Source organism: Anas acuta, chromosome 2 (assembly GCF_963932015.1).
Source record: "Anas acuta chromosome 2, bAnaAcu1.1, whole genome shotgun sequence".
NCBI lineage: Eukaryota > Metazoa > Chordata > Aves > Anseriformes > Anatidae > Anas > Anas acuta.
Genome location: NC_088980.1, coordinates 121,854,218 through 121,882,045, shown reverse-complemented (window position 1 = coordinate 121,882,045; position 27,828 = coordinate 121,854,218). Strand labels below are relative to the sequence as shown.

General features: G+C 45.0%; 2 protein-coding genes across 2 annotated transcripts in view; one reads left to right on the top strand and one right to left on the bottom strand.

Annotated features, from left to right (window-relative positions):
- CYP7B1 (cytochrome P450 family 7 subfamily B member 1) overlaps positions 1 to 17,206 on the top strand; it is a 123,326-nt gene extending 106,120 nt beyond the window's left edge. The window contains exons 3-6 of the mRNA XM_068671981.1: positions 717 to 1,313; positions 1,763 to 1,969; positions 8,039 to 8,217; positions 12,217 to 17,206. Of these exons, the coding sequence (XP_068528082.1) occupies positions 717 to 1,313; positions 1,763 to 1,969; positions 8,039 to 8,217; positions 12,217 to 12,513 (1,280 nt within the window). The 3' untranslated portion in view covers positions 12,514 to 17,206. The remainder of the gene's footprint in view (positions 1 to 716; positions 1,314 to 1,762; positions 1,970 to 8,038; positions 8,218 to 12,216) is intronic.
- A 4,881-nt stretch (positions 17,207 to 22,087) lies between these two features.
- On the bottom strand, positions 22,088 to 25,793 carry BHLHE22 (basic helix-loop-helix family member e22). The gene has a single exon (XM_068671980.1). It carries the CDS (start codon positions 24,900 to 24,902, stop codon positions 23,952 to 23,954), a length of 951 nt encoding a protein of 316 aa, XP_068528081.1. The 5' UTR covers positions 24,903 to 25,793; the 3' UTR covers positions 22,088 to 23,951.
- Positions 25,794 to 27,828: the final 2,035 nt, after the last annotated feature.

The following is a 27,828-nucleotide window of genomic DNA, read 5'->3' as shown; positions in this document are numbered from 1 at the left end:
TCAAAATCAGATCCTGTTGTGGTCATTTTACTGGTACTAAACAAATTCTTAACAGAAAGTTAGATAAAACTTCAGAGGAAAATAAAAAATAATAATGATTAAAAAAAAAAAAAAACAGGTGGGGCTTTAAATATTGGGGTTTGGCAGTGTGCAATTAAAACTGCAACCAGCAGATTTTGAGTCTTGGTGTCATCTCCTTGAAGAAAAGCTGCCTAGGTAACACATTTTCTACTCCAGCCCCCCTCATCCACTTCCTCCATTCAGGTGAAATGTGTTTCTCCCTTTCTGCTATTAAAAAAAAAAAAAAAATCATTTTTAAAATGTTGCTATGATTCCTTGTATTTCATGAATTATAACAGTGTAGTAAATTACTTATTCCAGAGTGCCACAGTTACAGGTCACACCCTACTGTTGCCAAAACCAGTACATCAGTCTACATTGAAGGCTTCATGCTGATTTTAGAAGTGCTGTGAGAGTGAAATCTTCATCTTGACAAAAAAAAAAAAAAAAAGTCAGTATTCTTTCTTTTCTGAAGCAAAATACAATTTATCTTCCTTTTTTTGCTTTGCAGATCTCTTCATAGGATTTTGGTTTGGGAATTTTCTTTGTGCTCTTCTTCCAGACATTGGCAGTGCTTATTTTCATTTACTACTTCTGAAAGTGTCACAAGATTATAAAACCCCATGTGTCTCTATTTTTTTTTCTCTTGTATTCAGGCAGATATATTACCTTTATCATGGACCCATTTCAATATGTTTACGTCATCCGAAATAGCAAGCAACTTGAGTTCCATGAATTTGCTAATAAGATGGCTTCCAAGACTTTTGACTACCCAGCATTGTCAAAAGCAAAATTCCCCGATCTCAAGGAAAACCTGCACAGAATCTACCAGTATCTACAAGGCAAGCCTTTGGACATAATTTCTGACCACATGATGAAAAATCTCCAGGATATATTTGAATGGAAATGCTCGCAAGCAACAGATTGGGAAACAGAAAAAATGTACAAATTCTGCTGCTCTGTAATGTTTGAAGCCAGTTTTGTAACACTATATGGAAGAGTTCCTGCTGCAGATGGCCACAAAGTTATTAGTGAAATCAGAGACAAATTTATCAAGTTTGATGCCAGCTTTCCCTATTTAGCTGCAAACATACCAATTGAGTTGCTAGGAGCTACCAAGAAGGTTCGAAAGGAGCTTATACATCATTTTTTACTTCAGAACATGACAAAATGGCTGGGAGGGTCAAAAGTGGTCCAAGCCAGACAAGATATATTTGAGAAATATGAGCTGCTTGGAGATTATGACAAAGCAGGTAGGAAACTTATGAATGATTGCTTGTCTAAAATAAAATAATTTACTATAGACCTTTGAAATAAAAAGGCAAAATGGCGACCTTGAAATTTTTTTATGTTCTTTCTAATTGGCTAATGATAAAATGTTTTACTCTGAAACAACCCTCTATGATAATTGATTTTTTTTTTTTTTTTGTGCTGAGGTGGTAAAACAAGATACTTAATGGTGATAATGAGAAAGATTATAACTGAGCTGCATTTACTCCCCTTATTCCCCCCACCCCCCCGACATTACATTTCAAACTATTCTCATTAAGCAGAAAATTAGACTTCAGAAGCCTATTGGTCCTCATTAGCATTCACTGATCCTTGGCTGGGTCTGTGTCCTAACATCTTTTAATTAGCACACTGCAAATCTAATCAGTGTAATAAACGCTATTAATCTTCCTTTTCACTTATTTTCTCCCAGCACATCATTTTGCCTTCCTGTGGGCCTCTGTGGGAAACACGATTCCAGCTACATTCTGGGCCATGTATTATCTGCTGCGGCACCCAGAAGCTCTTGCAGCGGTGCGTGACGAGATTGACCATTTGCTGCAGTCAACAGGTCAGAAGAGAGGGCCCACGTATAACATCCACCTCACCAGAGAACAATTGGACAACCTGGTCTACCTGGGTAATTTATTTTTATCTGTTAGAAAGGGAAGAGGGTCTCTCCCTGCAAACTCGGTTTATCACTCATTTCTGTTTACTGAGAAGGTGGAGGACACAGCTGCCTAATTGACATAATAACACCCATTTACATCAATTATAAATTATGTAGTTTATAGCTGTAGATACTCTCATTGCATGTAAACATTAAAGCCTAGGTAATTAACTATGCAAGGTATGCAAAAGGCTAAATCGAAGCTTTGCAATTATTTGAAAAAAGTTGATGCCTATTAAGTTGTTTGATTCTGAGCATCTGCCGAAGTGTTAATGCATTTCAAATACTTTGGTATGGTACTGCCAAGAAAGACCCTTTTCTGAAATTAAAGTAGGATAATGTATTTAAACTGCAAATGTAATTTTTTTCACAAGCGGTTTCTTTCTTTTTCTCTTTTTAACACAACAAAAAGACTTCTGAAGCAGGCTTCAGCATAGCTGTGCCTCCGAACTAAACAGAAGAGCTTTACAGATGAGAAATGGCGTTTCCAATATTGAAAGAAGTACCTTGATTCAAAACAGAGCGTTGTAAGGGAGATACAGGTCTTCCAGTTCAAGACCACTGGTTCAGAGGGAGGCCACCATTAGAAGTTGTATTCTGGAGCTGGATGGGCCTTCAGGGCATCAGCTGATGGCTTCATTTCACTTGCCAGTGCACAAGCACAGCAAGTGCACAGGCACTTCAAGATTATTGCTGAAATTAGCCCAAGGGAGGAGAGAGGGAAACATTCATAGGTACATAGAGCAAGGAGGAACCTAGCCTTGAAGCATCTGAAAATCTCTGTAGATAGTAGTATCAGGATAGACACCAGCTGTAAAAAAAGCATAAAGGATCGATATTACTTTCACTTTAGATATTGATTCCAATCCCCTGTTAAAGCTGAGCTCATGTCTCTGGGGTTTGATAGCTGGTGGCCTGACCTGATGGTCTGCTCTAAAAGGAAGCTGTGTCAAAGCAGAGTCACTGTTCCTGGGGTGCATCTAAGTGAGGGCTGCCATTCTCCAGGACCATCTTGTATGGCATGCTTCAAGAACCTGTGGCCCAATTTGAGTTGTCTCTCACAGCACAAATATAAAATTGAGTTTGATTCAGCTACTCTGTATTAAAGCATTAGTGTTAACCATATATACCATGGGTCTAGTAAGTCGGTTTCATCTGGAGGCACAGCTGTTTTGGTGCAGATTTATCTCCAAGTGATGGAGCAGGCTTTTGATGTCAAGATAACATGACATTCTAAGCAATTTATATACTTTAAAGAACACAAGTAAATTGCTTCACATCAGAGTTAGCATCCACCAACAAATAATAGAAAAGGAAAGTTGCCAAGCATCAAGATCAAGAGAGAATTTATTTTCTATTTGGAGACAGAGATGGGAATGGCAAGGGAAAAATACAAGCACCCCAGAAGTGCAAGAATAAGGAAAATAAAGCATGTACCTCACTAAAACCAGCTGGTGCAAAATGGAGTGAACACTTTACAACATCAACTGTGTCATCCCCCCACGGCTCCTACAAATTGTCAAGCACCTTGGTAACATTTGATTTACATGTTGAGAGGAAAGTGCCACATCCTACTTTGTAGTAGTCTTGTAACACTTTTGTTAAATTTTATAATCGCGTTAAAAGTAATGTGGTATGAACAGAAGCTGGATTTCAATTCTTCTGGCACTTAAGTCATAAAGGGCTGGATACTGTCCCATAAAATAATAATATAGAAAGAAAAAAAATGTACTATAAGAGAATTAAATTCATGCTTCAGTGGAGAACGGAAAGAGATGTTTTCTTAGTAAATGTATAGGAAGGACAAAGGTCCAAATTTTCATGGCTTGTGCACCAAAAATTCCCTGTCTGCTCTGGCAGCTGTGTGGGGAAAGCACTCTGTGGGCCAGCCCTGCCTTTGCACTTACAGCTTTCTGACCACGGCATCTGAGACGGAGCTTTTCTTCCTTCCTCCTTCTCCCCCATACCAACACAGAGCACAGAAAGACAGGAATTCCTGTCCCTGCTCCCGAGTAAGGCAGCCAGGTGGGATTCTTGTGTATTTATCACCTTGTCATCTCCTTCTCCTGTTTTAAATGCTCTGATTCCCCGTCCTCTTTTTGGCCTGCTGTAACAAGAGCCTTTTTTTGGATTCATCATGCTATGGAGAGCAAGCAGGAATTGCTAAAAAGCCTGTCGCAGAGGCAATGTTGTTCTGGCCATATTCCTTGGGTCTAGGGAATGACATGTCCTGATTTACTTCTAAATTCAAAATACAGGTATGTGATTTAAAAAAAAAAAAAAGAGGCTTTCAACTCACAGCAAAACCAGCTCTTGTCACAAATTGTGGCCCTGGTTATTTTTTCTTATGGCATTTCTGGGGCAGCACACTTTGTATTGTCTAGTTAAGACTTTTCCAGCAACCAAAACACGCATACTTGTGTGCGCTTACAGAGTAACATACATTATTAGTCATTATGAGTCACAATGGAGCTCTAATACGGTAAACGATACATGAGAACGATCTGTCAGCTTTTATGGTTATACTGGAAATGCAAAGGGTAGCGCAGAAATACACTTGGTGCATGTGTAATGCTAGGCATGTTTAGTCAGTTCGTTTGTTTAATATTAGTCCATTCATTTATCTGGTGAAGTATTCTTGCCCCAGGTCATTGCTGAATCCCAGATATTTCCTGCAAAAAGAGCACAGCTTGAAAATTTGTTTCGTCTATACGAAAGGGTTCTGAATCCAAAAACAGATAATGCAGAGTATGTAATCGTAACGCAAGCGTTAAGTGTTAAAATTGCTGGTTGGATTGAGATACATGAATATATTTTCCTGGAATGGGCTGGGAAGTACCATGTAGTTCTTCCTAAGTTGCAAATGTACTTGTTTCCAATTGTCATTTCTGTTGGCACACCTCGGTGCATGTAAGTGACCCCTCCAAATATTTGCATACCGATAGCTATTTTCCTACAATACACTCTAATAATGATGGTACCCTATTACCTGCTATCTGCTAGTGCAAAATTAACAATCCATTATGCACAATAAGTTTTATAAAACATTTACAGATCGAGATCATGTTTAATTAAAATTAACTTGCTTATGAAAGCCAAATGCACTTATGATTCACAATGACCTTTTATTACCTGCAGTCCCTTGTTTTGGCTGGATGATTGACAGCTTGCTGTTTGGCTACCATGTTGTATTTCAGCTGACAAGACTTTTCATTTTAACTCAATTTGCCTGCCTATCACAAGCTGGTGGCAGGCCAGGCTCAAGTCACCCAGCTTTGCCTCAGCAGCTTGCTCTATTTCTCATTAGTACGCATTTATTCAGTGGAAATTGGAAGACAAATGCTTGAAGGCATGTGAACTAAGTATAGCAAATTAGGGTTTAAAGACTGAATATTTATAAGTATATTGAAACAGTTTTTTTAAAAAAAATCTAGAATGAATTGGAGGCTGAGTGCTAGCTTTAGTATAAGAGAAATGAAGAGAGAAGTGGGAGGATTCTAAGAATAACAATACTATGAGATATTTCTCTCTCTCTCTCTCTCTAGAAAATATGTAAAATCTCTCTGACAACACCTTATCAAACAACAGCCTGGCTTCTTTATGTGGCGCTTGTACAGCGAAGTTTAGCATCTCGTGTGTGTAAGAAGGGGGAAAAAATGAGGGTCATGTTCATTTGCTGCTTGGTTATCCCTTGGTATGCTTTAAATTGCCTTGTTTGTTCGGCACAAGCACAGAAACAGATGTTGCTCTACCGTGCTGGATAATTTACTGTACCTCATGGTGCAGAATGGAAGGCCTCCCAAGCTACCCAGCTGGTCTGTCAGCAGCAATGGCTGGTGTCTGCTGAACTATGACAACTGCAAGCAAAGGCTGCGGCGTTATTGTGCAGTTGTCATTCCTCCCAACGTATAGCCTGGGCATTTGGGGAAGGCTGACTGTCTATTTTTTTAATGTTAGCCTGCAAACCCGTATAAGCTCCATCCTCCTTTGTTGATCATAATGTGACTCATTACTTTTGTCATCTAATGATTATCGGCATGATCGCTCAGAGCTAGAGCCAAGCTTGCCTTCCACACATAGCTGGTACTGGAAGGTAAAGCAGATTTGTCATTTACGATCTGACCGCTAAGCCACACTTTGTGCTCCATTATTGTGATTAACTTCTGCATAAGATACGCTGCCCAATTGTCAGCTGCGATCCGGCAGCGGGCACCGACTGCCGCGCTCCCCGGGAGGATGGCCCCCGATAGGATGTGACCGCGTCACTCGTCCAGCTAAACGCACACCCGCTACTGTGCAGCGGTGTTTTACTAATTATTTCTCCTTTCTTGCTCTCCCCAGCCCCCACCCGATTTGATTTCTTGGGTGAACGGTGCTGCATGTACATCGCCACCATTCCCAAGCCAGAGTTAGGGGCTTTGTTTTTTTGGAGGCTGGGGGCAGTCTGGGAGCAGAGGCTGGACCCTCCCTTTGTACCGCGCAAAGTTTTGTTGCCAGAGCGCTGCCAGTTGAAATCTATCGTGTCAGGTGCCTTGTGGCTATCCGCAGTAGAGGCCATATTCTGGAACCGGGGTTCTTCTCTGGCTTCGTCACCAACAAGCCGATTTGACTCTGCCTGATTATAGTAACGAAGGCAGTCCAAAAGAATATGCACAGACTCACTGTACGTCACATTGAATCACGGCGCTGGCCACACAGAGCTGACCGCAGCCTCATTTCTTTAGACAAATGCATGCTTAAGGAAAAACCTCCTGCAAGAAAGCATCCAGGGCCACTTTATTTGCTATGCATGCTGCACCAGATTTAATTTTTTGTGAAAGAGCGGTTGTTATTATTTTTTTCAGATGCATCTACACTGGGTAGCTACTGTCTCTAATAAACCAACCTTTTGGGTGCAGCAGTTACAGTGCTTCGGTGAACACTTAGAGCAGGCTTATTTGGTATCACAAAACTTACATACAGGCACAAATGGATTATTATATGAAAATGAAACCCGATTTTAGGCTGTTAACACTGAAACCCGATTTTAGGCTGCTAACACTGGCGATTAGAAGGAATCAGGCCACATATAACAGCACCCATACACGCTGGTGGAAAAATAGTCAGTTTTGATTACAAAGTGAGAGATGCAGCCCTAGACAGGAGCTACATGCTGATATACATGCTATCAGAATGATTTATGCAAATTATGCATATTATTCCCAAAGGAATTCCTCCTCAAACTGCCAGGATAAATTGCCGGAAATTAGCCATAAAATCTGTCGTGCTAGGAGCAAAAGGTGAAGGCCACTGGGAAAGCAAGGACATTCAGCTTCTGGAGCCTTCCAGGACGTGATGGTGGAGAAAAAATCATGCTTCCCCTAGTACTGAAAGGACTACATTTTGTTTTCTCTTTGCAATTAAAAGTGTCTTTCTCTCTTAAATCTACCAGGCAAATAATGAATTGTTTTCATTCACTTGGACCATAATAGACATTATCGTTTGGCAATGTAGCTCATTGAAAACAAAATAAATTTAAAAATCCTCAGCCTGACTGCGGAATTAACAAGTGAAATGTTTTTTCTAACGTGTAGCCCTGACGCTACATCCACCAGCTTTTGAAAGGCAAGCCGAATAGCTCCGTGGATGCTTTCACTGGTATTTACTTGCAACCTCCGAAATATATGTAAATGCATAAAGCATTCATGTTTTCTGATTGCGTTGTTTTCAACGTGATGCCTGAATAATGACTTTCCACCCAAAATCCAGGGCTGCCTCCAGCCGACACGATTTCCCAGAACTATCAGCGAGAATCACATCGCAGTGCTCAGAGCAGCGGCCCCCCGCCCTGCGGGACTGTTTAGTACCTCCTCGTGGTGTCTGGTTTATGTTTTGTTTTCTTTGTGGTTTGTTGTTTGTTTTTTTTTTCTTTTTCCTTTTTTTTTTCCTTCAGCCTGCCCTACTAAACCTGTCGAGATGCAGCAGCTGCAGCCATGTATAACTTGCAGTCATCTCCCATATTTCTGACGCTTCCCCCCCTCTGTTTTTGTTTAATCGCAGAAAGCGCCTTAAACGAGAGTTTACGGATGTGCTCGTCTTCCATGAACATTCGCATCAGCCAGGAGGATTTTGTCCTCAAGCTTGAAGGGGATCAGGAAGTCAGTCTGAGGAAAGGCGACTGGATAGCCCTTTACCCTCAGATTTTGCACATGGACCCCGAGGTCTATGAAGATCCTAAGGTAAACACTCCGCTGGTGTTACTCTTCCTACTTCAGGCACATTGCAGCAGCCTGGCCTTTTGTGATAGGTTTTTTCTTTTTCTTTTTCTTTTTTTTTTTTTTCCTGCTGTTCCTTCTTGTGGAACAAATCTTCCGACTTTCAGATGTATTTTCAAGGGCCCTATAGGTCAAAGGATTCATGGCCTGAAGAGAGAAATATGGTGATGAGACTGACTGCTACTGCTTTCAAAGGAATTGACAATTGCACATTGACTACCATAAACTTTAGGCTAAATGTGGGTTTTGTTTGGCAGTGGATCATTTGATACCCAAGGAGGGCTGAATAATAGAAGGTGGTTTAAATAGCAAATAATGTGGGCCATTTAGCTAAGTGCCCCCAAAGCATCATTGACTCTCTGAAGCCCTATAATAGCAGTCTTACTTGAGCCTTATGCTTTTTCACCTCTCTTCATAGGGATTCACCCCTTCTTGATCAATTAGTATAGTGTTGTGAACTTGAAACTGCAAAGCTGTTGCTCCACAATGAAGCTCCGAGGGTAATTGTGTCATCTCCTTGTATTTTTCTCTGACGCTCGAGTTAATGAATATCAAAGACTCGAAATTAATCCACCCTGCCTCAGCCTTAATACGGCTTCAGAAGTTCACCACCTGCATGCAAATTGAATAGTCCTAGTCTCCAGTAGGTTATTCCACCAGGTTGTTATCCAGGGTACCACATAGGAGGTGAAGCTGTATATCCGCTGAGGCCATTAAATGCCTCCTTATCCAGAGAGGTAGGAGTTACACCTGAACCATTCCTCATCCTCCTTTTCCTAGGCAAACATCTCTCTCCCTGTCATGCTCATTTCCAGCCTTGATATTTGAGCTAAAGATGCGTTTCAGACCGCAGTTCAGCTTTGGGAGACATAGGATGTCTTTAAATGTTTGTAGAAACCCCATGTTGGAGACAGTGCTCCTTGAAGCTCTTCCTTTTGGGAACTTGAGGATAAAGATGTGCATGTGGGGTTGCAGAAGAAGGGTGATGTTCAGGTGCCTTGTTTGTGCAGGACAGCTTTTCGCTGTGCAGGAGCTCCGCCAGAGGCAGTGAGAGGAGGTGTGGAGTGTGTTGGAGTTAGCAGAAGTAGGGTATAGTTACAGGTATAAACACAAAGGCCACGAAAATGGAAGTGACATCCAGTAGAGCCCAGCAGTCTGTACCCACCCAAAAATAAAGACAAAGGCTGCTGAGAAAATCAGTGTTTTAAAAAAATCATATACTGGCAAATAGTTAATTAATATTTTTATCCGTATAAGCCACAACCAGCGAATAAGCTTTTTTCTCATTTTATTCTTAACACTTTATTTTGGAGAACATTATTGATTTGTCAAAAGTCCATCTGTTTGTTTAGGTCCTAGACCAAAGCATCAGAGCGGTAGCTGAGCCCCTCCCTTATTCAATAATTGTCAGAATACATTACCATATTTCTATTGCTTGAATATATCTGCTTGGTATCAGCTCTGCTCAGCTTTCACAGTACAGCTTTAGTTCATATATTTCATCTTTTTGATAGTGAATGAGCAATCCACACTTTGCAGTACATTGATTTCAGCACATGGGCCCTCTCGAAAAGTGGGGAAATCACTGTTCTGTTTGGTTCTTAAAATATGCAGTGTGCTTTCAACAATAACTACTGAAGATCAGATAGAGATGGAGAATGAATTTTTTGAAAGGTGCAGTCTTGAGCTTGTCATGTATTTAGGGAAAACTTTCCTGGGAAAACAGGCAGCTTGACGAGATAATTTTGTAGCAATGCTTTTCTCCTGGATACATAAATTTAAGTTCAAGCTATCTTCTGCTTTGGCACCATATTGTATAAGTGTGAGCATGTATTGTTGACCTCCTTCTTCACTTAGAGCCTAAATAAATGAGTCAATTTTTATGAAGTGGGTAAGTGAACCTCTGAATCATAACACAGCTAAGTTACAGAGCTCAGTAATTGAACTCTGCAAATCCCATAGAATGAAATATGAGGAAATCCTGCAGGAAACTCAACATGGATGGTGGCTTCCCAAACAAAGCTAAATACAAGATGTGACAGAGAGAGACTTACACCAGTCACAGGAGATTCCTCAGTTTTCATAATACTCTGAACAGGCCATCCACACAAAACTTCATCTCCAGTTTCTTCACCCTTTCCTCACCATGATCCAGCCTCTCCCATCCAAGCAAGCCTCATGCATGGCTGAAAGCTCCTGCACTGTCAAAAATAAGTCTTCCCTTAAAAGCTAGCTTGCTGGCTCAAAAAATCTATCGGAACCTAGGGGATTCAACAACACAAGCATGAGTTTGCTGTCTCACATGTGTTTTCTGATCTTTCCAATTCCTTAGACAGCAATTATTTATTTATTTATTTTATTTTGGTAAAATGAACTACAGCTTTCAGATGGCTCTTGGCATTTGGTTTGTTCCAGTATGTATATATGTATGCAACACCATAGTTCCTCACATCTCCAGACGCAAGGAGTTCACCTTGTAGATATATTCCAATGAAGTGATTTGGTTTAGTGGTTTTTTGTTTTGTTTTCTTTTGTTTTGCTTTTTAAGCTGTCACAGTTCATATTTGGCAGTGCTTTTTTTGATCAACAGGTTTTACATTTCAGGAAGTGAATCTATTTTAAGGAAGAGGAGGGTATTCTGGTCTTTCATTTTTTACTGTTCTTCAAAACACTTCCTTTTGGTTGGGGTATTCAATGAGACTGAAAATAATTATTTCTCAGTGAAAAAAAAAAAAAAAAAAAAAAACACATAATGGCTTTTAACATTCTTGCCATGTAGAGAAACAGGTCTTCAGCACCCCAAGTTATATCCCCTCCAGTGCACATTCTCCTTCTCCCCTTTCTCATACCCCATGTCCCCTGCCACTGTTTTTCTCAACAACCAGACATACAGTGCGTGGTTTCCAGAGCCTTTAACCTAATGGATAGATCAGTATCAGTGCGTTTTATCATTATGTTGTTTTGTGGTGTGGTGTTGTGTTTTTTTTTTAATCAGTTGAGGTGGTTTCTGTCTGACTGACTTGTTCCCAGCCAGCTCCAAATGGCTGCTGCTATAGCAGATGTATGCAAAGCAGGACAAATGCTAATGAGTGACCATAAGCAAGAAGTGTCTGTCATTTTTATTCAAAGCATGCAGGAGGATTTTGTAAGTGGTTAATTTGCCGTTGACTGAGTGAGGATGCCAGATCTCCTTCATTCAAAAACATGAATTATCTTTAAGCAGTGATCCTGCTGCTGGGAAGTAGTCGGAAAGATGTTCAGTTTATGGAATGTAAGTTACAAGCCCAGCCTCAAGCCTTACCTGAAAGTACACTCGTTACAATGGCCAATCATTGGCAGTTGTCCTGCTTTGCACACAGCTTCTGGAGCAAACCATGTGAAGGTCAGATGTGGCAAATTAAGCAGCAACCATCTCCAGCTGAAGGGAAAATTGACTGCAAAGTATCAGGTCTGCTTTTCGAATAATCTGCACCACTGGGTGCAAAAGAAGGATGGATTTTGCTCTGATCTTGCAAGAACAAGATCAGTGCAATGCATTGATTTATTCATAGGCATTTGCACAATTCGGCAGATTATCCTCATTCGTGATGTATGTACCACACCAAGCACATATGATGCTTTACAAGAAAATTGTCCTTCCACTAAGGTTCATTGTCTCTGCTACAAAGCGGTCAAAATCTAATTACAATCAATACAGGCCAGCCACTCAGTGGATGAGACATGGAAGTTGAAGGAACTTGATGTAACGCAGCTAAATAAGTGGATTTCATCAGTATTCTTTACAGGGGCGGTAACGTGAGCTAATGAAACTTGAGGCAACCAACTAAAAAGGAGAAGCTGTCTACTCCTTGTCTTCCTCTTGATCCTGGTTTCTAAGTTTAAGAAGTACCACTGACATGCAAACAAAGCACCTCATGTAACTGTTTCATTAGATATCTCACTCTCTTTCTCTTTTATTTTCAGGAGTATAAGTTTGATCGTTACATAGAGAATGGCAAGAAGAAAACCACGTTCTTCAAGGCAGGAAGAAAACTGAAGTATTTCCTAATGCCTTTTGGCTCTGGGATCAGCATGTGTCCAGGGAGGTTCCTTGCAATGAATGAGATGAAGATGTTTCTTTTCTTACTTTTGGCTCATTTCGATGTAGAACTAGTGGAAAGCAAAGCTGTCAGACTTGATAACAGTCGTATGGGCCTTGGTATCCTTCTGCCAGACGTTGATATTGACTTTCGTTACAAGCTAAGGTCCCTAAAAAAGTGAGCGGCTGCCTATATGTCTTCTACTAATCTCAGTGTTTGCTCTGTTTCCTCACTCAACTTTGTATTCTTGGGAATGTTTGCTTTTACCCTATCTGCTTTCACCTCCTCATTACTTTTTTTTCTGAGGAGCAAAGCCCTTAGGCTAGAGGTAAATGTCGGACATGGGAACAAGCAACCCTGCCCAAGTTGTGAGTAGTGAGGTGAGATGACAAGCATTTGGCTGGGTAAATAGTCCCTATGAGAAGGACCCCTATACTCTTGGACATAAGTCAAGTAGGTTTTAGAGGGAGGATGACGTCAAGCTGAATCCAGGCCATTATTTGGGAAATGGGCTCAACAGACATACATTGGGAATTCCTCAGACTCTTCGGAAACCTGACAATCCAGATACACTGCAAGCATGCTGTTAGAACCAAAAGGCTGTGTCATGAGGTTCCATAGCTGTGTCATGAGGTTCCCCCTTGTTAGATGGGGAGGTCCCATGTACCCACCATCTGGAGGCATCACTACGTCTGCTTGTAGAACAGTAGCAACAAACGGGGAAGTTAATTCTAGAAGGTGAAAGGTTGTTTAGAGATAATTGTTCTATTTGTTCTTTTTATTTACTCTGTTCCCTTTGTGATCCTGAGTGTCTTAGTCCTTACTTGGGAGATGTAATGAAAGCTATATGAGTTGGATGGGGGGTAGGGGGAAAGAATTCGCAAGAATGCCTTATAGGAAACACATCTCTGACTTGAGTGGTATGAACGTGAGTGGTATGAGTGGTACGAAGCAAGGGTGAACGCTCTGTTTTTGTGCAATACAAAGAAATTAAAGTCTATGATTTTTTCTGCAGATGATTAATGTCAGAGTAGAGGTTCTGTTGATTTTAGTAGGCCTTGGATCAAGCCTACATTATCTATTTTGCCTTTGAGCCAAAAGCAAACAAACAAACAAACAAAAACAGTATACTCTTCAGGTAGAAAATATATGAGCCTGTTTGAAATGATTCTATCATCTCAAAAATTATCTTCTGTTTGTCTTACTGTTTTACTAGTGGCATGTGTCTGTGTTTATTTTCACCATTTCTTGTGTTTATTAGTTGCTCCAGAAAGGCAAAATAGTGAGAGGACTTCAAGGAGAAGAATGGTATCTAGAACTACTTTTTAATAGTGTTTTAATGTGCCTGAGAAATGCACAGGTAGAGTAGTGCGACCCCTGTTTGGAAACAGAACTGCTTCTCTACAAGATGGAAAACAGGCTCTTTGGGCCCAAAACTTGAGCAAGTGAAGACGTCAGACAGCCACAGAGGTTGGCTGCATATGAGCTTCACTGGGTGACATGATTCCTGGTGCGTGGTGCACAGGATCTAAGATTTGTAGACCCTGTCTCTCTTCCTAGCCACCACTTTGGAGATGGAGGAGGATTCTCATGGCTGTCTCAGTTTGACGAGATCGTAATTGTGATGGGAGAATAGCCATGTCTGTGGGCCTTGCTTTGTGTTCCCCAAAAAAATCTCAGTTTGCGATGTGCCAGCATAAGTTCTGCCCACACTGCCAGCTGACAAATAACGTTATACATGAAAAAGACTTCCCCTGATACGCTCAAGTGTCCCGTCATCATTCATAGAACTTAGAGTGGAAGAAAGATGAGTAATCACTGCAAGAGGTTATTTTGGGCAGCCAACCCTTAATCTGTTCTGTGCCAGGATTTGCATTTCTCTAAATAGCTAACCAACCACAGAGGTGTGACCCCTGTCTGGACATGAATTCGAATTTGCCCTACAGATGATGAATGAACTGCTGTCTCATCTGGAATTGGAGTACCCAGCAGCATTATAGAAATTTCTCAGTGCTAAGCAACTCACTAAAAAGATCTTTTCTTTTTTTTTTTTTTTTTTTTTTTTTTTCCATTATTTCATTGTCTGCATTTCTGTGTTTTTGGAGTGTCCTGCTCTGGTGCTGTCAGAGGTATGATGCTGAAAAAAAAAGCACCTGACACTCTACTTTGTGCAAAAGACACATTGCTCTGAAAACTTCAGCTTGACTTGTCTCTTGTCTTTTCCCAGTGGAGCATCAGAGCCACTAGCTCATTTTGGGAATACTGAGCTACAATCTACTGTTCCTCAATCTTCCATGTCTTCCAAAATCAGAAATTTTACTTGTCTCCTAAGCACTTGATAGCCTATGGATGGAAACTGCTACATACATACTAAGGTTTAGAATTATTTATTGTTATTTGTGTAGGAGACTGTTTAGTTACTCATGTAAAGCACATACCCTAAATAAGCATTAGGAGAAAGTCTTTCAAAAACTGGCACAGCCACATTCCAAATCCTCTGAGGAGAAAATTGTGTTTTTGTGAGATATATTGGATGAACATTTTCTCTTCACATATAATATCAATAGCATCTACAGTGTTAGAGTACACTTATATTAACTGGGCTTTGCAGTTGATTAAATGCCTTAACTTTGCTTCAACATTTAATCAACAGCAAAACCTGATTATTACTTTGTGCCACAGAATAAAATTTGATTTTATGGAGAGATTCCTGTACTCAAGTTACTTACTGCTGTACTTACTTGGTAGGAGCTATTCTGTACTCAGCCATAGCTCACAATCCAGTTTGGACATTAGAGCCTGTTTTATTGAGAAAGGAAATGCTGATATCATTATACTGTTGACTATATTACATTATTGCTTAAGTGTAAGCTGTAAAATGTCTCATGCCACAGTTATGATAAATCTTTCTTTGGCATCCAACTTTGAAACAAACCTGAAGCAAGTGCGAAAATAACAGTAGGTATTTGTTTTAAACATAAGATTTTTTTTTTATAATTGTGTTCTATTTTTAGGATTTTGAATGAGAATATCACAGGCTGCTGCATAATTTAGTAGGACATAATAGCACTGTGCCAAAAGTACATGCAAATCATTAGTAATTTCAGATTAATTGCTGATCAGTTTGTACAGTATCAGTTATGAAATTAAAAGAAGATCTAGATTGTCTCCAAACTAGAAAATTAAATCTGTAGGCCTTACTTCCTTCTTCAAAAAAATAAAAAATAAAAAGGAGCCTTTTCCAGGAGCCAAAGGAAGGCTCCATGAAGGTGCTCAAAGGCTTTGCATGGGGGTTGGAGACCACACCTCGCACCACACAGGAGGCATCCATTTTGCTGAGGTAAGGTCAGTTGCTCTTTTAGCTCAGGAACCAAAAGGATCAACCTTAAGACAAAGCAAAGCCTGCCCAGCTTGCCCTGGAACTGTGTCCCTGGTAGACCTATGGTAGGTGACTTCTGCATCTTTAAGGCCTACATACATTTGTGTACTCCATCTGCAGTTGAGGTAAGCTTCACACCCTCTTCAAAAGTCATGAGTGTTAGAGCAGGAAAGAGTAACGTTAGGCCTGGTTGGTCCTCTCCCAAATACTCTGCGACTAAGCAGGTGACTTAGTGAGAGTCAGCAGCTGGTCTGACCAAGAACAACCTGGTCTCCACAGAGCAGGGAGTGAAAGCCCATGGGTGAGCCTGCAGCATGCCTCAAGGCTGCAGCTGGAGCCAAGCTGGCCGCAACATTCTGCCTGTGGTAGAGGGCCAACTTTGCACGTTTTCTTCATGACATGAGGAGCAAAATGGTTTTTGATCATGTCCTTTGCTGCAGACCCAGGAGCTCTTAGTGTTGGTCACTTGGGCACCATAGTGCTGTTGGCAAGTGTTTGGTGGAGTGGAGGGAGGTGGTGGGACCTTTTGTTGCCTTGTCCCTCCTTTCTACTGCAGAAGGGGGCTGCCCAACAGCCCCAGCAGCACCTGCTCGCCTTCCCCAGGTAACCCCACAGGCAGAGGACCAGTCGGGAGGGCTACTGGGGGCCCTGGCTTCCCTCTGTTCATCCTGGAGTGAAATGGTGTGCCTACTGCTCAGTTTTAAAAGTCATAGAACTGGTCTGTACTGGCCTCTACTGTAAGCTGACACCTCCTATGGCTATACTGATACTATCTTCTGCTGTTAAGAAAAGATATATTTTTTTTTTTCTGATATAAAATGGGTTTTCTAAGTCAGCGTGGCCCTGTGTAGTGTGTGAGAAGAAAAGTGAATTTATCATGAGCTAATGTGAATACTAAAATGTGATTATTTTTTTTTACTATTATCATTTTAATTTACAGTTTGTTCTCCATTTTCATGTTGCCACTGAATACTGCTGTAACCTGTCATAAACTTACTAAACTGCTATATTTCCCCAAAGGCCACACTGGTCCATGTGTACCTGTTCACAAATTTGACTTCCACATCTCTGTCAATATGTCCTAATGTACTAATATGAAACCATTTAAGAGTTGTTCTTCAGTTTACGGTTTTAAGCCCGTTGCATGTGACTGGTTTTGGCATTGCTATTTTTATGAGTAATTGCTGGTCTGTGAATTTCACTTGTAGAATTATAAATGATCTTTTATTTCATCATTATTGAACTTTCTGACATTCAAAAGATTGTGAATTGCTCTTAATTGTGCAAACTGACATTTTGTATATAGATGAACAATGGTTAGGTTCTACTTTAATAGTTAATATCCATCATTAAGGCTCTCAGATCGAATAAGGTGAATATTGTGAATTTCTGAGCGCGAAAATTGAAACTTCATTATTTTAGTAATCTAACACCTTAAGTGAATTTTGTATTTCAAGGATACAATAAAAATGAATATATCTATTTTAGTATTGAATGACTGTCTGTGGTAATTTTTTCCACCTTACATTTACACTTTTCTCACAGATTCACAACTATTGGTTTCCTTCTTAAATGATTCAGTCAGCATACAGCATTTTTCTGTTGCTTGATCTTGAGAAAAAAATACATTTTTTTTAGGGAAAAAAAAAAAAAGCTTCAGCACTCGCATGGAGCAACTCCTTGGAATTTAGGAAATGATCAAGTCTGCTTTACCCTCATGAAGCCAGTTATTACCAGGTGAGGAAGAAAGGTGGTACTTCTGACATTCTTAGACATTATTCAGAATTAATATAAAGATTTGCATTCCCAGTATAAAGATTGGTACCCAAATACAGTTCCTAGGTTTTTCCTTTCGCAAACCTCTGGGTAGCACCAGATGTACTACCTTGTGTAAATTTAGATCATTCATTTTAAAAGGGGAAATGATGGAAAATTGCTTCAAAACCCAGCACTGCATGAGCGAAGTACAACTTAGCTTTTCTAAGCATCACTGTAGCTACCGAATTCTGCCAGTAGCTGTTTAATATGAAGCTTGTATCCTAAAGAGATCACTTTTCTTCGGTCCTTCATGCAGAAATGTTAGTCAGGAATGTCTGTGAGGATTGTTGAAGAAACATTGTAGAGAAGATAGACCTGCAGCATTTTTCTGTATTTGATAAATGTGCTTATAACTTTGTGATTGCATTAACTCCATATTATTTTAAAAGTTACTTACATTTGTAAAGAAAAAGTGGCATTGTTTGAGGTTTCTTGAAGGACATCCTTCAGAGTGAGCTTTCCTTCATGGTCTGAAAGGGAGCTTTGTGGAGGAGTAACAATAGCTTCAAATATTGTTTTTTATTCAATCTTTGTTCTGACACTTAATACTTTTTGATATTACTTATATTGCATTATATTTTAAAATTGAGACATCAGTTTATGCAAGACATATGCTTAATGCATATGAATAAAGTTATTTTAACTGTCAGACCATAGAAAGTGAACTATATTCTTGCCCATTACCTAAACGTGCCTGTGTGTCATGGCCAGTCGCGTGCTGATAGACACAGCATATCAGAAAACTGATCTAATTATAAAAACACCATTTCAAACTACACCTGTGAAAGTATGGTGATCTTTAAGTTAAATTCTGTGTTTATAAATGCTAATGAGTATGAAGAAATTGTTGCTGCATGCAAAGAAGCATGTAAAAAATATCTAAAATACCCATTTCATTTGAAAGCAAAGAATTAAAATGTAGTGGGATCTTTACCCTCGTATAAAGCATCACTGTGTCTGTGTAACCCTTGCTATGCAGCAGGCTTCCCTGGGATCTCAAGTATGAGGTTGCCTGAATACCTCATTTGTAATTGCAGAAATACTCTTGTCTCCAAAACTATTTACACCAAAATAAAGAGTCAAAAGAAGTCTAAGCTTCAGCTGTTCCTGCTCGGAGCCTTGCAGGATGTTCAGTTAAACTGATTTCGACGCGGATGTATGTGCTGGTTTGTATTTTCCCCCCCAAAAAAACAGCACCTCTGAGCACAGCAAAGTTGAACACAAGTCTAGGGTCTGGCTACGGCGGCTGCTAACGGCAGAAAGTGAACTCCCTGCTATGACTTTTGCCGGCGAACTCCTGCAGCAGCCACCCCTCTCCTCCAAAGTCGCCAACCTCCCGCAGGCAGCAAGCCTTTTCCTCGCCTTGCGAGCCAATGACTCGTCTGGCTCCTCGCCGTCTCTTCCAGCCGCCTCCCGAGGAGGAAAGACATCTCCCCGGCGGCGCTTTCCCAAGTCGGCGGCGAGGGGAACCTCGGCTGAGCATCGCTGCAGGTGGGAAGCCGGGGGGCTCCTCCTAGGAGCAAACCCAAAGCCCCGAGGAAGGGGGTGAGGGGACAGGACCCCCACCCCCGGGAGTGAGCCCTGCCGGGGGTTAGGTGAGTTTGGAGGGCTTCAGCCGGTGGAGAGAGGGGGTTTACTCCGGTAAGGCGATTGTTTGCCCCTAATCCTCAATTAGAGGGATTTCAAACTAGTATTAGAGGGGCAATCTGTTCTGCAACTTCTCGGAAGAAATAATTGTTGATTTAGATAAGCGCTGATCCCTTCAGCGTTTGATGAAGACGTTAATTTATGGCTGTCTAGCAGTTTATGGCTGTCATTAGGTTTTCAGCTTTGTCTCTGTTCGAGATGCATCTTTCTCTTTATTTTCATCCGAGACAATTATGGAAGCAAACGGTTACGTTTGATCTAAAACGCATCATTTTCCTATAGCATTTCAAATTATTCACAGCTCATAGTTCTTACACGCGCATATATGAATTTAAAAACACAGCACTGAAGTGCTTGAAACAGCCCATAAATTCGCTTCGTGTTTTATTACACGTCTCGGAACCGGCTTGAGAGGAGAAGGGCGACTCGGGACTCGCGGGGGGGGGGGAGGATTTAACCCTTCCAGAGCCCGAGGGAGGGGAGCAAACCCCGCCGGGGGTCTCAGCGACACGGAGCTGCCTGGGGACCTAGGGGACAGGGGCCGGCTGTAGCTCTTTGCTCAGACAGCTGCTGGTCCTTCCGACGGCTGGGACATCCCGGGGGGGACAGAGTGCCACTTGCCCGAAGTTTTGTCCTGCCCGACGGCAAGCTCCTTCTCCCCTCGGCCTGTTGGCACCCAGGTGACAAAGGATGCTGCAGGGAGCCGCCGAGCCCGGGCTCGTTTATTTTACACCCCCACAAACCCCTCCGACATCCCCTCTCTGCCACCAAAACCCGAGTGTTAATTGCTGTAAAGTTTCCGAGCACGTGGATAATTTACTTTGACTGCCGCGTTTTAATTAAAAGCAAACTTATTTATGTTTCTGATGTTTATATTACGCGATTTAATTACGTTTAGAGGCAGCGTCGCGCTTTTTTTTCCCCCCTTCTACCCTAAATCACATTTTCATTAAAGGTTTTAATAAGAAAACTCACTTGACCACTATTCATTATCTAGTCCCCTCCATGCACACAAGTTCACTTACCCATTCATTTATTCACTTACTCATTCCAGCAGATCCGCTGCAACTGCTGCTAGCAGGGATGTGAACACTCATAATTATTTGTCAAAGTCTGGAAAGTGTATTATCCCTTCTTCTAGTGGTAATTAGTTACCATAGCATCTAATACGTAAATGTGCCCAGAGCACACCATTAACAGTTAAGCGGAGGATTCAATTTAACACATGATTATATCTTTCATAAGTCATTACATTAGGAAAGCCAATGTCACTCATGCTGGGACGATTTCAGGCTCGGGGCCGGGGGAAGGGAGCGGGTCCGAGGGGGCGTTTGGAGCAGGGCCGGGGCTGCTGCAGGTGAGGAAGCTTCCCTTTCCAGGGGGGACACGTCCCTCTTAGGCTTACTGATAGATCGGGGGAGAAGAGGGGCGGGGGAGCCTCTCTCCTCCCCCTGCCCGACGGGACCTGCCCCGGGACTGGCCCCGCGCCCTCTCCTCGCTCCCCAGGGGTGACAGCAGCGAGGTGCCGGCGGTGGCAGCGCCCCCAGCCCGCACGGAGCCCCCTGCCCTCTCCCGGGAAAGCCAGGAGGAGGTAAAGCGAGAGCTTTAAAGTGGCAGCCGGGATGGCAGGGAGTGCAGAGCGAGTGCGGGGCGCTTCCCTCCTCCCTGAGCATCCTTTGCACGGGAGGCACAGGGAGAAAGACACCTGGGCAACATCGCCCCGGAGAAGAAGGAGCAACGAGGTTAAGCCAGACAGAGCCGGGAGGAAGGGGACGGCCCCTGCAGCCCCCCCGGGAGCCCCCCAGCCCGGTGCCGGCATCTGCAAGAGTTTCAGCGAGGGCTGGCCTCTGTCTCGCCTCCCCCGGTGTCACCCCCGTCCCATGGGCAGCCAAGAGCCAGAGCCTTCGAGGGGACGGCTCCGGGAAGGCTGCTCGGAAAGGAGAGGTATTAAGCAGTAAATCTTGCAGCAAATGCGTCCTGCGATGTTAAATGCACGAACACACACACACACACACACACGCACCCGCACACACAGAGGCACGCACCACGCCAAGCTGGTGGCGGTGGTTAATTCCTAATCAGAATGATGGACAGCAGAGACAGAACAATACAAACTAATGGCTGTGTTGCTGATCACTTTACCCCTTGATTAAAGACACCCAATTATGGCGCAGAACAGTGTCGTAATTATGTTCCTTAATCACATCCAGGAGGTTTAATTGCCTTAACGATGTGTTTCATTAAATGAATTTAGGTATTATAGTCGACAGTTTTCATACACAGTTGTTTTCAAATTAACATAATATTAGACATCGTCATGGAAATTGTTTTAATAATCATAATTAGACGCACCCAGCCTTTGTCTAGTAAATGCTGAGAGACGCTTCTCCTTGCGCCTGGGGGCTGATCTGCCCACCCTCTCTGGGCTGCCTTCCCACAGCTCCGTGGCACTTTACAGTTATGTTTCCTGAAAAGTTACAGGTTCTGATTAATCTTTTTTGATGGCAAGTGGAGCGGAAAATATTTATCCCCTTCCCCCGCGTGCAGGGCTGCCGATGGGAGCGGAGGCACCGCGGACACCGGGCGCCGGCCGGGAGGGAAGGAAGGAGGGGGCCCGACAGAGAGGCGGCTCTGCCCCAAAATTTGGGGGGGTGGGACAAGGAGGAGGTGGAAAGGGATAGGGGGACGGCTCACCTCGGGGTATCAGGGGGGACTAAGGCGCTGTCACCCCCCGATCCCCCTGTAGGGGCCCGGTGAGGGAGAAGAGGGAGCTCCTCGGCCCCATCCCAGGGGCTGGGAGAGGGGAGGGGGGAAAATGGGGGGGGGGGGAAGGCAAAGGAAAGGAACGACACCACCACCCCCCCTTAAATCTGGAGGTGTATCCTTAACAGAGCACAGCATAATACAAGCGTTTGTTCAAAATATTTTAATAAAGATTCTTTCCGACATAGATACACATACAAACGATCGTACATTGCTGTCATAATCTGATTGACCTATTTAATATATATCACTCTTTACACATCCGTGACCTGCCAACAGATCCATCATGGCTCCTATTTCGCCATCCAACCTGACAGTCCGAATTTGTATTATCTGCAAGTAGTGGAAAATAGCAGGACTCGTTTTGGAATAAAAAAAAAACGAACCAAAGCAAACAAAAATCTTGATTTACAAATGGCAGAGAAACAGCCACCCAGCCATGCAAACTCAAACTGAAGGCTCACTTTGGGTAAATAGCTACTTCTTGCTCTTCATCTCTCATTTATCTTCAAAAAAAAAAAAAAAGATTAAAAAAAAAGAAAAAAATACCCCACCCTCCCACCCCACCCCCCAAAAAAAGAAAAGGTGAGAATTCCACGCGTTCTGTAAATCAGCCTAAAGTATTTTAAAGTATTTCAACTTAAATAATCATCCACAGTCAGAATAATTTACATCCACGTTAAAAGCGGTTTAAATTATACCTTTGAAAACCACCCAGCGCCTGGGAAAACATTGGCTTGGCAAATGTTCTTGTAGCAGCTATTGCTCTGATGCCATGTAAAAGTAAATAGCTATTACCTGTTATAATGCCTGTTATAATGCAAAGGATACCCTTTCAAAAATCAGTGGGTTGAGCAATTAAGAATACACCTTTCCTGTAATTTTTGGACTGAAGCAATTTATTAAAGCTCAATTGAAATACAGGGATGATGCAACTTAAAATCCAGATGACCTTTCATAAACCTAAGCAGCTCGGATACATCAACATTTCTGGCTATACGGCGTTGGCAAATAAACGTTTTAAAACACTTGGCACACAGTTTAAGTTAATCCATAAACAGAATTTTAGAAGCATTTTAAAGTAACCGCACAGAAGACCCGTGACCTTAACACATGAGAAATACTGTTGGCGTGGGAGGGTCAGTTAAAGAATAACAAATAAATATCATGTCTTGTTTATACATCATTGCGAAGTGGAAAGAAACAAGGTGCACGTAAATATTTCTTTGAAAAATGCGATACTTTCGGCCACACGGAGGAGGGGTTCGGATCGGTTATTTTTTTGCCGTTTTTTTTTTTTTCTTTTAACTCTCTCTTTTTTTTTTTTTTTAAATCACTCTCACCAAAACTTTGCGCATTTTCACAGGATCAAAGTTTAGAGACGATAAAAAATACAAAGTCTTCCATAGCAGTGGTCCAGTCTCTTTGTTTCTGCGAGTCGCTTAAATAATAAGTTTACATTTCAAGTTTGTTCGTTTCCTGGCTCAGAATAATCATAATACTGCTAATAATAATTAAAAAAAAAAAAAAAAATCTATGCTCGAGTGCCCTCTCTGATTTGTCCCATCCATCCACCTCCGCCGCCGGCTCCTGCCCCGGGACCGGCCCCGGGACCTCGGCGCCCCGGGCGGGCAGAGGGGCGGCGGGGCCGGGGTCCCGGGTGGGGGTGTGGGGGGGTTCTTTCCATCCCTCTCCGCGGCTCCAGCCCTCCCGGCCTGCCGCCTCTCAGCCTCTCCTTTGTGCGGGTCGCACCTCCAGGGAAACCCCCCCGGCACCCCCGAGGCTGAAGCCCCCTCCCCGCCGCCCCTCCGCCCGCCCTGGCCCCGCGCCCCTTTCCCACCGGGGCCCGTCTCCGTCCCCAAAAAGCCGCCGTCCCAGTGGGGAGACGGGGGAGCCCTGGCGGCTCGCAGTCCCTCCGCTGCCCCCTCGCCCCCCGGCCCGGCCGCAGACCCCCGCTTGCCACCGCCGGTGCCCGGCTACCGGAGGCGGGGAGGCGGCGGCGGCGGCGAGGCTTAAGGCTTCTCCGTGCACTGTTTGCAGAGGCTGGAGGAGACGCTGTTGAAAATGGCACATTTCTCCGGGCAGGAGGTGGCGGGGGGCAGCCCGGCGCTGAAGGGGTAGCCGGCCGCCTGCTCGTAGGCGCCGAGGGCGGGGTGCAGCGCGGCCGCCGCCGCCGCCGCCGCCGCGGCGGAGCTGGGCAGGGAGGCGGCGGAGATGGCCTGGCCCTGGTTGAGATAAGCCACGAGGCGCCGCATCTCCTCCAGGGCCTGCGCCTGCATGAGGATGTAGTTCTTGGCCAGGAGCAGCGTGGCGATCTTGGACAGCTTCCGCACCGAGGGGCTGTGCGCGTAGGGGATGACGGCCCGCAGCTCGTCCAGCGCGTCGTTCAGGTCGTGCATCCGCCGCCGCTCCCGCGCGTTGATGTTGAGGCGCAGCGCCTTCTGCTCCTTGGACTTCTTGCTGCCGCCGTGCCCGTGGCTGTTGGAGCAGCCCCCCTCGGCCGCCTTCGGCCCCACGCCGCCGCCGCCGCCGCCGCCGCTGCCCCCGCCGCCGCCGACCGCCGGCGAGGCGTCGCGGGGGTCCCCCCCGGGGCCGCGCAGCAGCAGCTCGCAGCGGCCGTCGCTGTCGTCGTCGGGGCTCTGCTCGCCGCCGCTGCTCTCGGCCACCGAGCTGCGGCTGGCGCTCTCGCCGTACTTGACGCACACGGAGCCCGGCGGCAGCCCCAGCGGGTCCCCCCCGCCGCCGCCGCCTCCGCCGCCGCCGCCTCCTCCTCCGCCGGGCTGCAGCAGCGCCTCGGGCTCGGCCGCCTCGTAGCAGGCGAGCGGCGAGGGCTGGCGGTCGCGGGGGTGCGACAGGTCGAGCCCCGGGGGCGAGCGGAAGGCGGACTCCATGCGCTTGGCCGAGGCGGCCAGGCTCTTGTGGAAGAGGTCCTCTTCGGCGGGCAGCCCCAGCGCCCGCTCCATCGGCGCCGCCGCCGCCGCCCCCCTCAGCTCCCGGCCCGCTCCTCCAAGGCTCCTCCGCGCCGCGGCGGGCGGCGAGCGGGCGTCCTGCTGCCGCTGCCGGGCTCCCGGCTCCCGCCGGGGCTGCGCCCTGCCCGGCGCTGCCGCCGCCGCCGCTGCCGCTGCTGTTGCTCCGGCTCCGGCTCCGGCTTCGTCCCCGGCTCCGGCTTCGTCCCCGGCTTCGTCCCCGGCTCCGGCTCGCCCTCAGCAGGCGCCGCGCTGGGGCATTGTGCGCTGCCAGCGGAGCCGCTTCCACCGTTTATCTTGCTTGGATTCACCTTCAAGAGATTTCCGGAGCCATCAACCAGCAGCCGCCGCAGACGGGGGAGTCTTTTACATCATTATCTCTGAGAGTAGGTTATTATGAAGAAGACTCGCCTGTTGGGACAGAGCTTTCTACCCAATCAGGTTAACGTTTTAATTAATAGGATTAAAACGGTAACAAACAATCCCAGGCGCTATCTGGCCCTGAGTCTGAATAGTTTCATTTCCCAGGTCTGAAGACAGGCAGCAGCTAGAGCTTTATAAGAGGCGCCTGCTCCATTATTCTCCCTGCCATCTGTATACACAGCTTAACGCATATGTTTGCAAGACGTTGTGTCCTGTTAGTAACCCAACAACTGCCTTTAGCTTGACATGTGTGGCGACTTTCACTCATCAATGAGCACACTAAAAGCCCTACTTAGATCGAAGGATGTTCTTTGCCTCCTTCAGCAAATTACAGCCCTGCACTGCAGAAAAAAAGCCCGCTTGAACACTTCCCCTCCCGAGTGCTGCCAGCAGACTTCTGCTAACTTAGCCGCCGAGTCAGGAGTGACACCCTTTCCCCCCACCCCAGCCCACCCACCCCTGCATTTACATTCACTTCTAGCCCCCTCCCACCCCTTCCCCTCTTCTCGAAAAGGATCGCCTGGGAAAAATACTGGAAAAAAAAAAAAAAAAAAAAGAAAGGATTTAAAGTCTCCGGACCAACCCGAGACGAGGTGCCCGCTCCTGCCCACCTCCAGAGTCCACCTTGCTTCCGTGGGAGGCGAATGGTCCCCAGCCCTCTTCCCCCAACTCCCCCCCCCTCCCAGCAAATGGAGACCAAACTGCGAGGAGGTTCCCCTCCTCCTCCCCTCAGCCGCTTTCGAGTAGCAGATTGCCGCTTTAGACTGATTATCCCCCGTGTCCCTATAAAAATATAAAGCCCCATCAGTTACCTTGAAAATGAACCGAGCTGGGGAGGAAGGGAGGGGTGAGAAAAGGGCAAAACCGGCGCAACTTTTTGGTGCCGTGGACCAACTCTTGGCAGCACCCCTCATCCCTCCATCCATCCCTCCATCCCTACATCCATCCCTACATCCATCCCTACATCCCTACATCCATCCCTACATCCCCCCCCGGGGCAGCCCCGGGGCTGCGGGTGCCAGGGCGAGGGGCGGCCCCGGTCCGGTTCCCCTCGAGTCCCGGGGCTCCGGCTCCCCGGGGCTGTGCCGAGCCTCCCGGCTCTCCCCTCTTAATCGGCAGCCCAAAGGGCTTGCGTGAATTTTGTCCCGCTGCTCCTCCACCGCCAGACGCCAGCAGCTCCCTCCCCGCTTCATTGTCAGCGCTCTGAAAGCACCTAGCATTTCGCGGCGGGGTTTTCAGCCTCCTGACATCAGTAAAAACAATATTTCCCAACACTTGCGGCAAATCATTCTTATGTGGCAGAATTACTGAAGGCTATGAAATTTGGGGTTTCTCCGGTTTCATTAAAAACCTTTTAATTGTGTCTTTCAGAGTTGGCCCCAGGTGTTGGACTCTTTTCATTACATTTTGCTCTAATGTGATGAAATTCTAATTCTCTCCTTACCATATGGTTAAATTTCCCCACTGAGAATTAGTTGAAAAAGGAGAAATAATCTATTAATCTCTGTAATAGATTCACAAATGAGGTTTGCCACAGAACCTGTTTTTGAATGGTAATATCAGAACAGTTGGGTGCCTTGTTTCGGGAAAGAAAGGACCAGGCGACAACAGCAAACGTTTGAATTTTCACCTGGAAAGAATGAAAAGAAGCCAAGCTGCGGATTTCAAAGTAATTGACTGAGATTTCATCCAGCAAGGACATGACTACAATACGGCCCTCCGTCACCTCGTGCCTCGGGATCAGACACGAACACACAAGCCGAGCCCTGCGAAGAGGGGCTGTGTCCCCCCCTCCCCAGCCCCCCCAGCCCCCTTTGGCTGCCGCACTTGTCCCTGGTCGCCGTCCAAGCGCCTCGCTCCCCTCCCCCTTTCCGGGGGATGCCACACCGTTAACCTCCATCATTATTAATCCGAAGGCATTTTACCTTTATTGTCTGCCAATTAGCGACTTCATTTTTCCCTGGGATCATAAACAAAGGGCTTTATAACCGCAATACTTTTATTTTTATTTTATTTTTAAAAATCTGGTTAACGTCCAACTTGTGAAACTCCTGTGGTCACTTGAGGATGACGGATAGCATTATTCTGATATGATGCCTAGGGGGAAGGTTCTCGCAGCTTATTCCTTTGGAGACAGAGGTCTCCAGCTCCATCCCTCCTTCACTAATGCTGCCTCCCTCCCTCCTTTTGCCTTAAACTTTGGGGACCTCGAGTGCTCCCCCTCCGCAAGCGCCGAGGGGGCCGCGCCGTCGGAGCGGGGGGACAGGGGCTGCTCAGCCACCTCCCCGGGGTCTCGGCCGCCTCCCCTTGTCCTCGGTTGTGTTCACCAACGTTTGCTCTCTTCTCCTGCAATTTTTCTCCCTCTTCGTCTCTAAGCTCATCCTTGTCCACCCATCAGCTGTGCGTGGATCTCTGCCCGGCCGCTCGTCTGCCTCGCCTTTTATTTATTCTCAGCCTTTCTTCTCCCCTTCTTTCTGGGTCTGCCCCCTGCTCTTGAAAC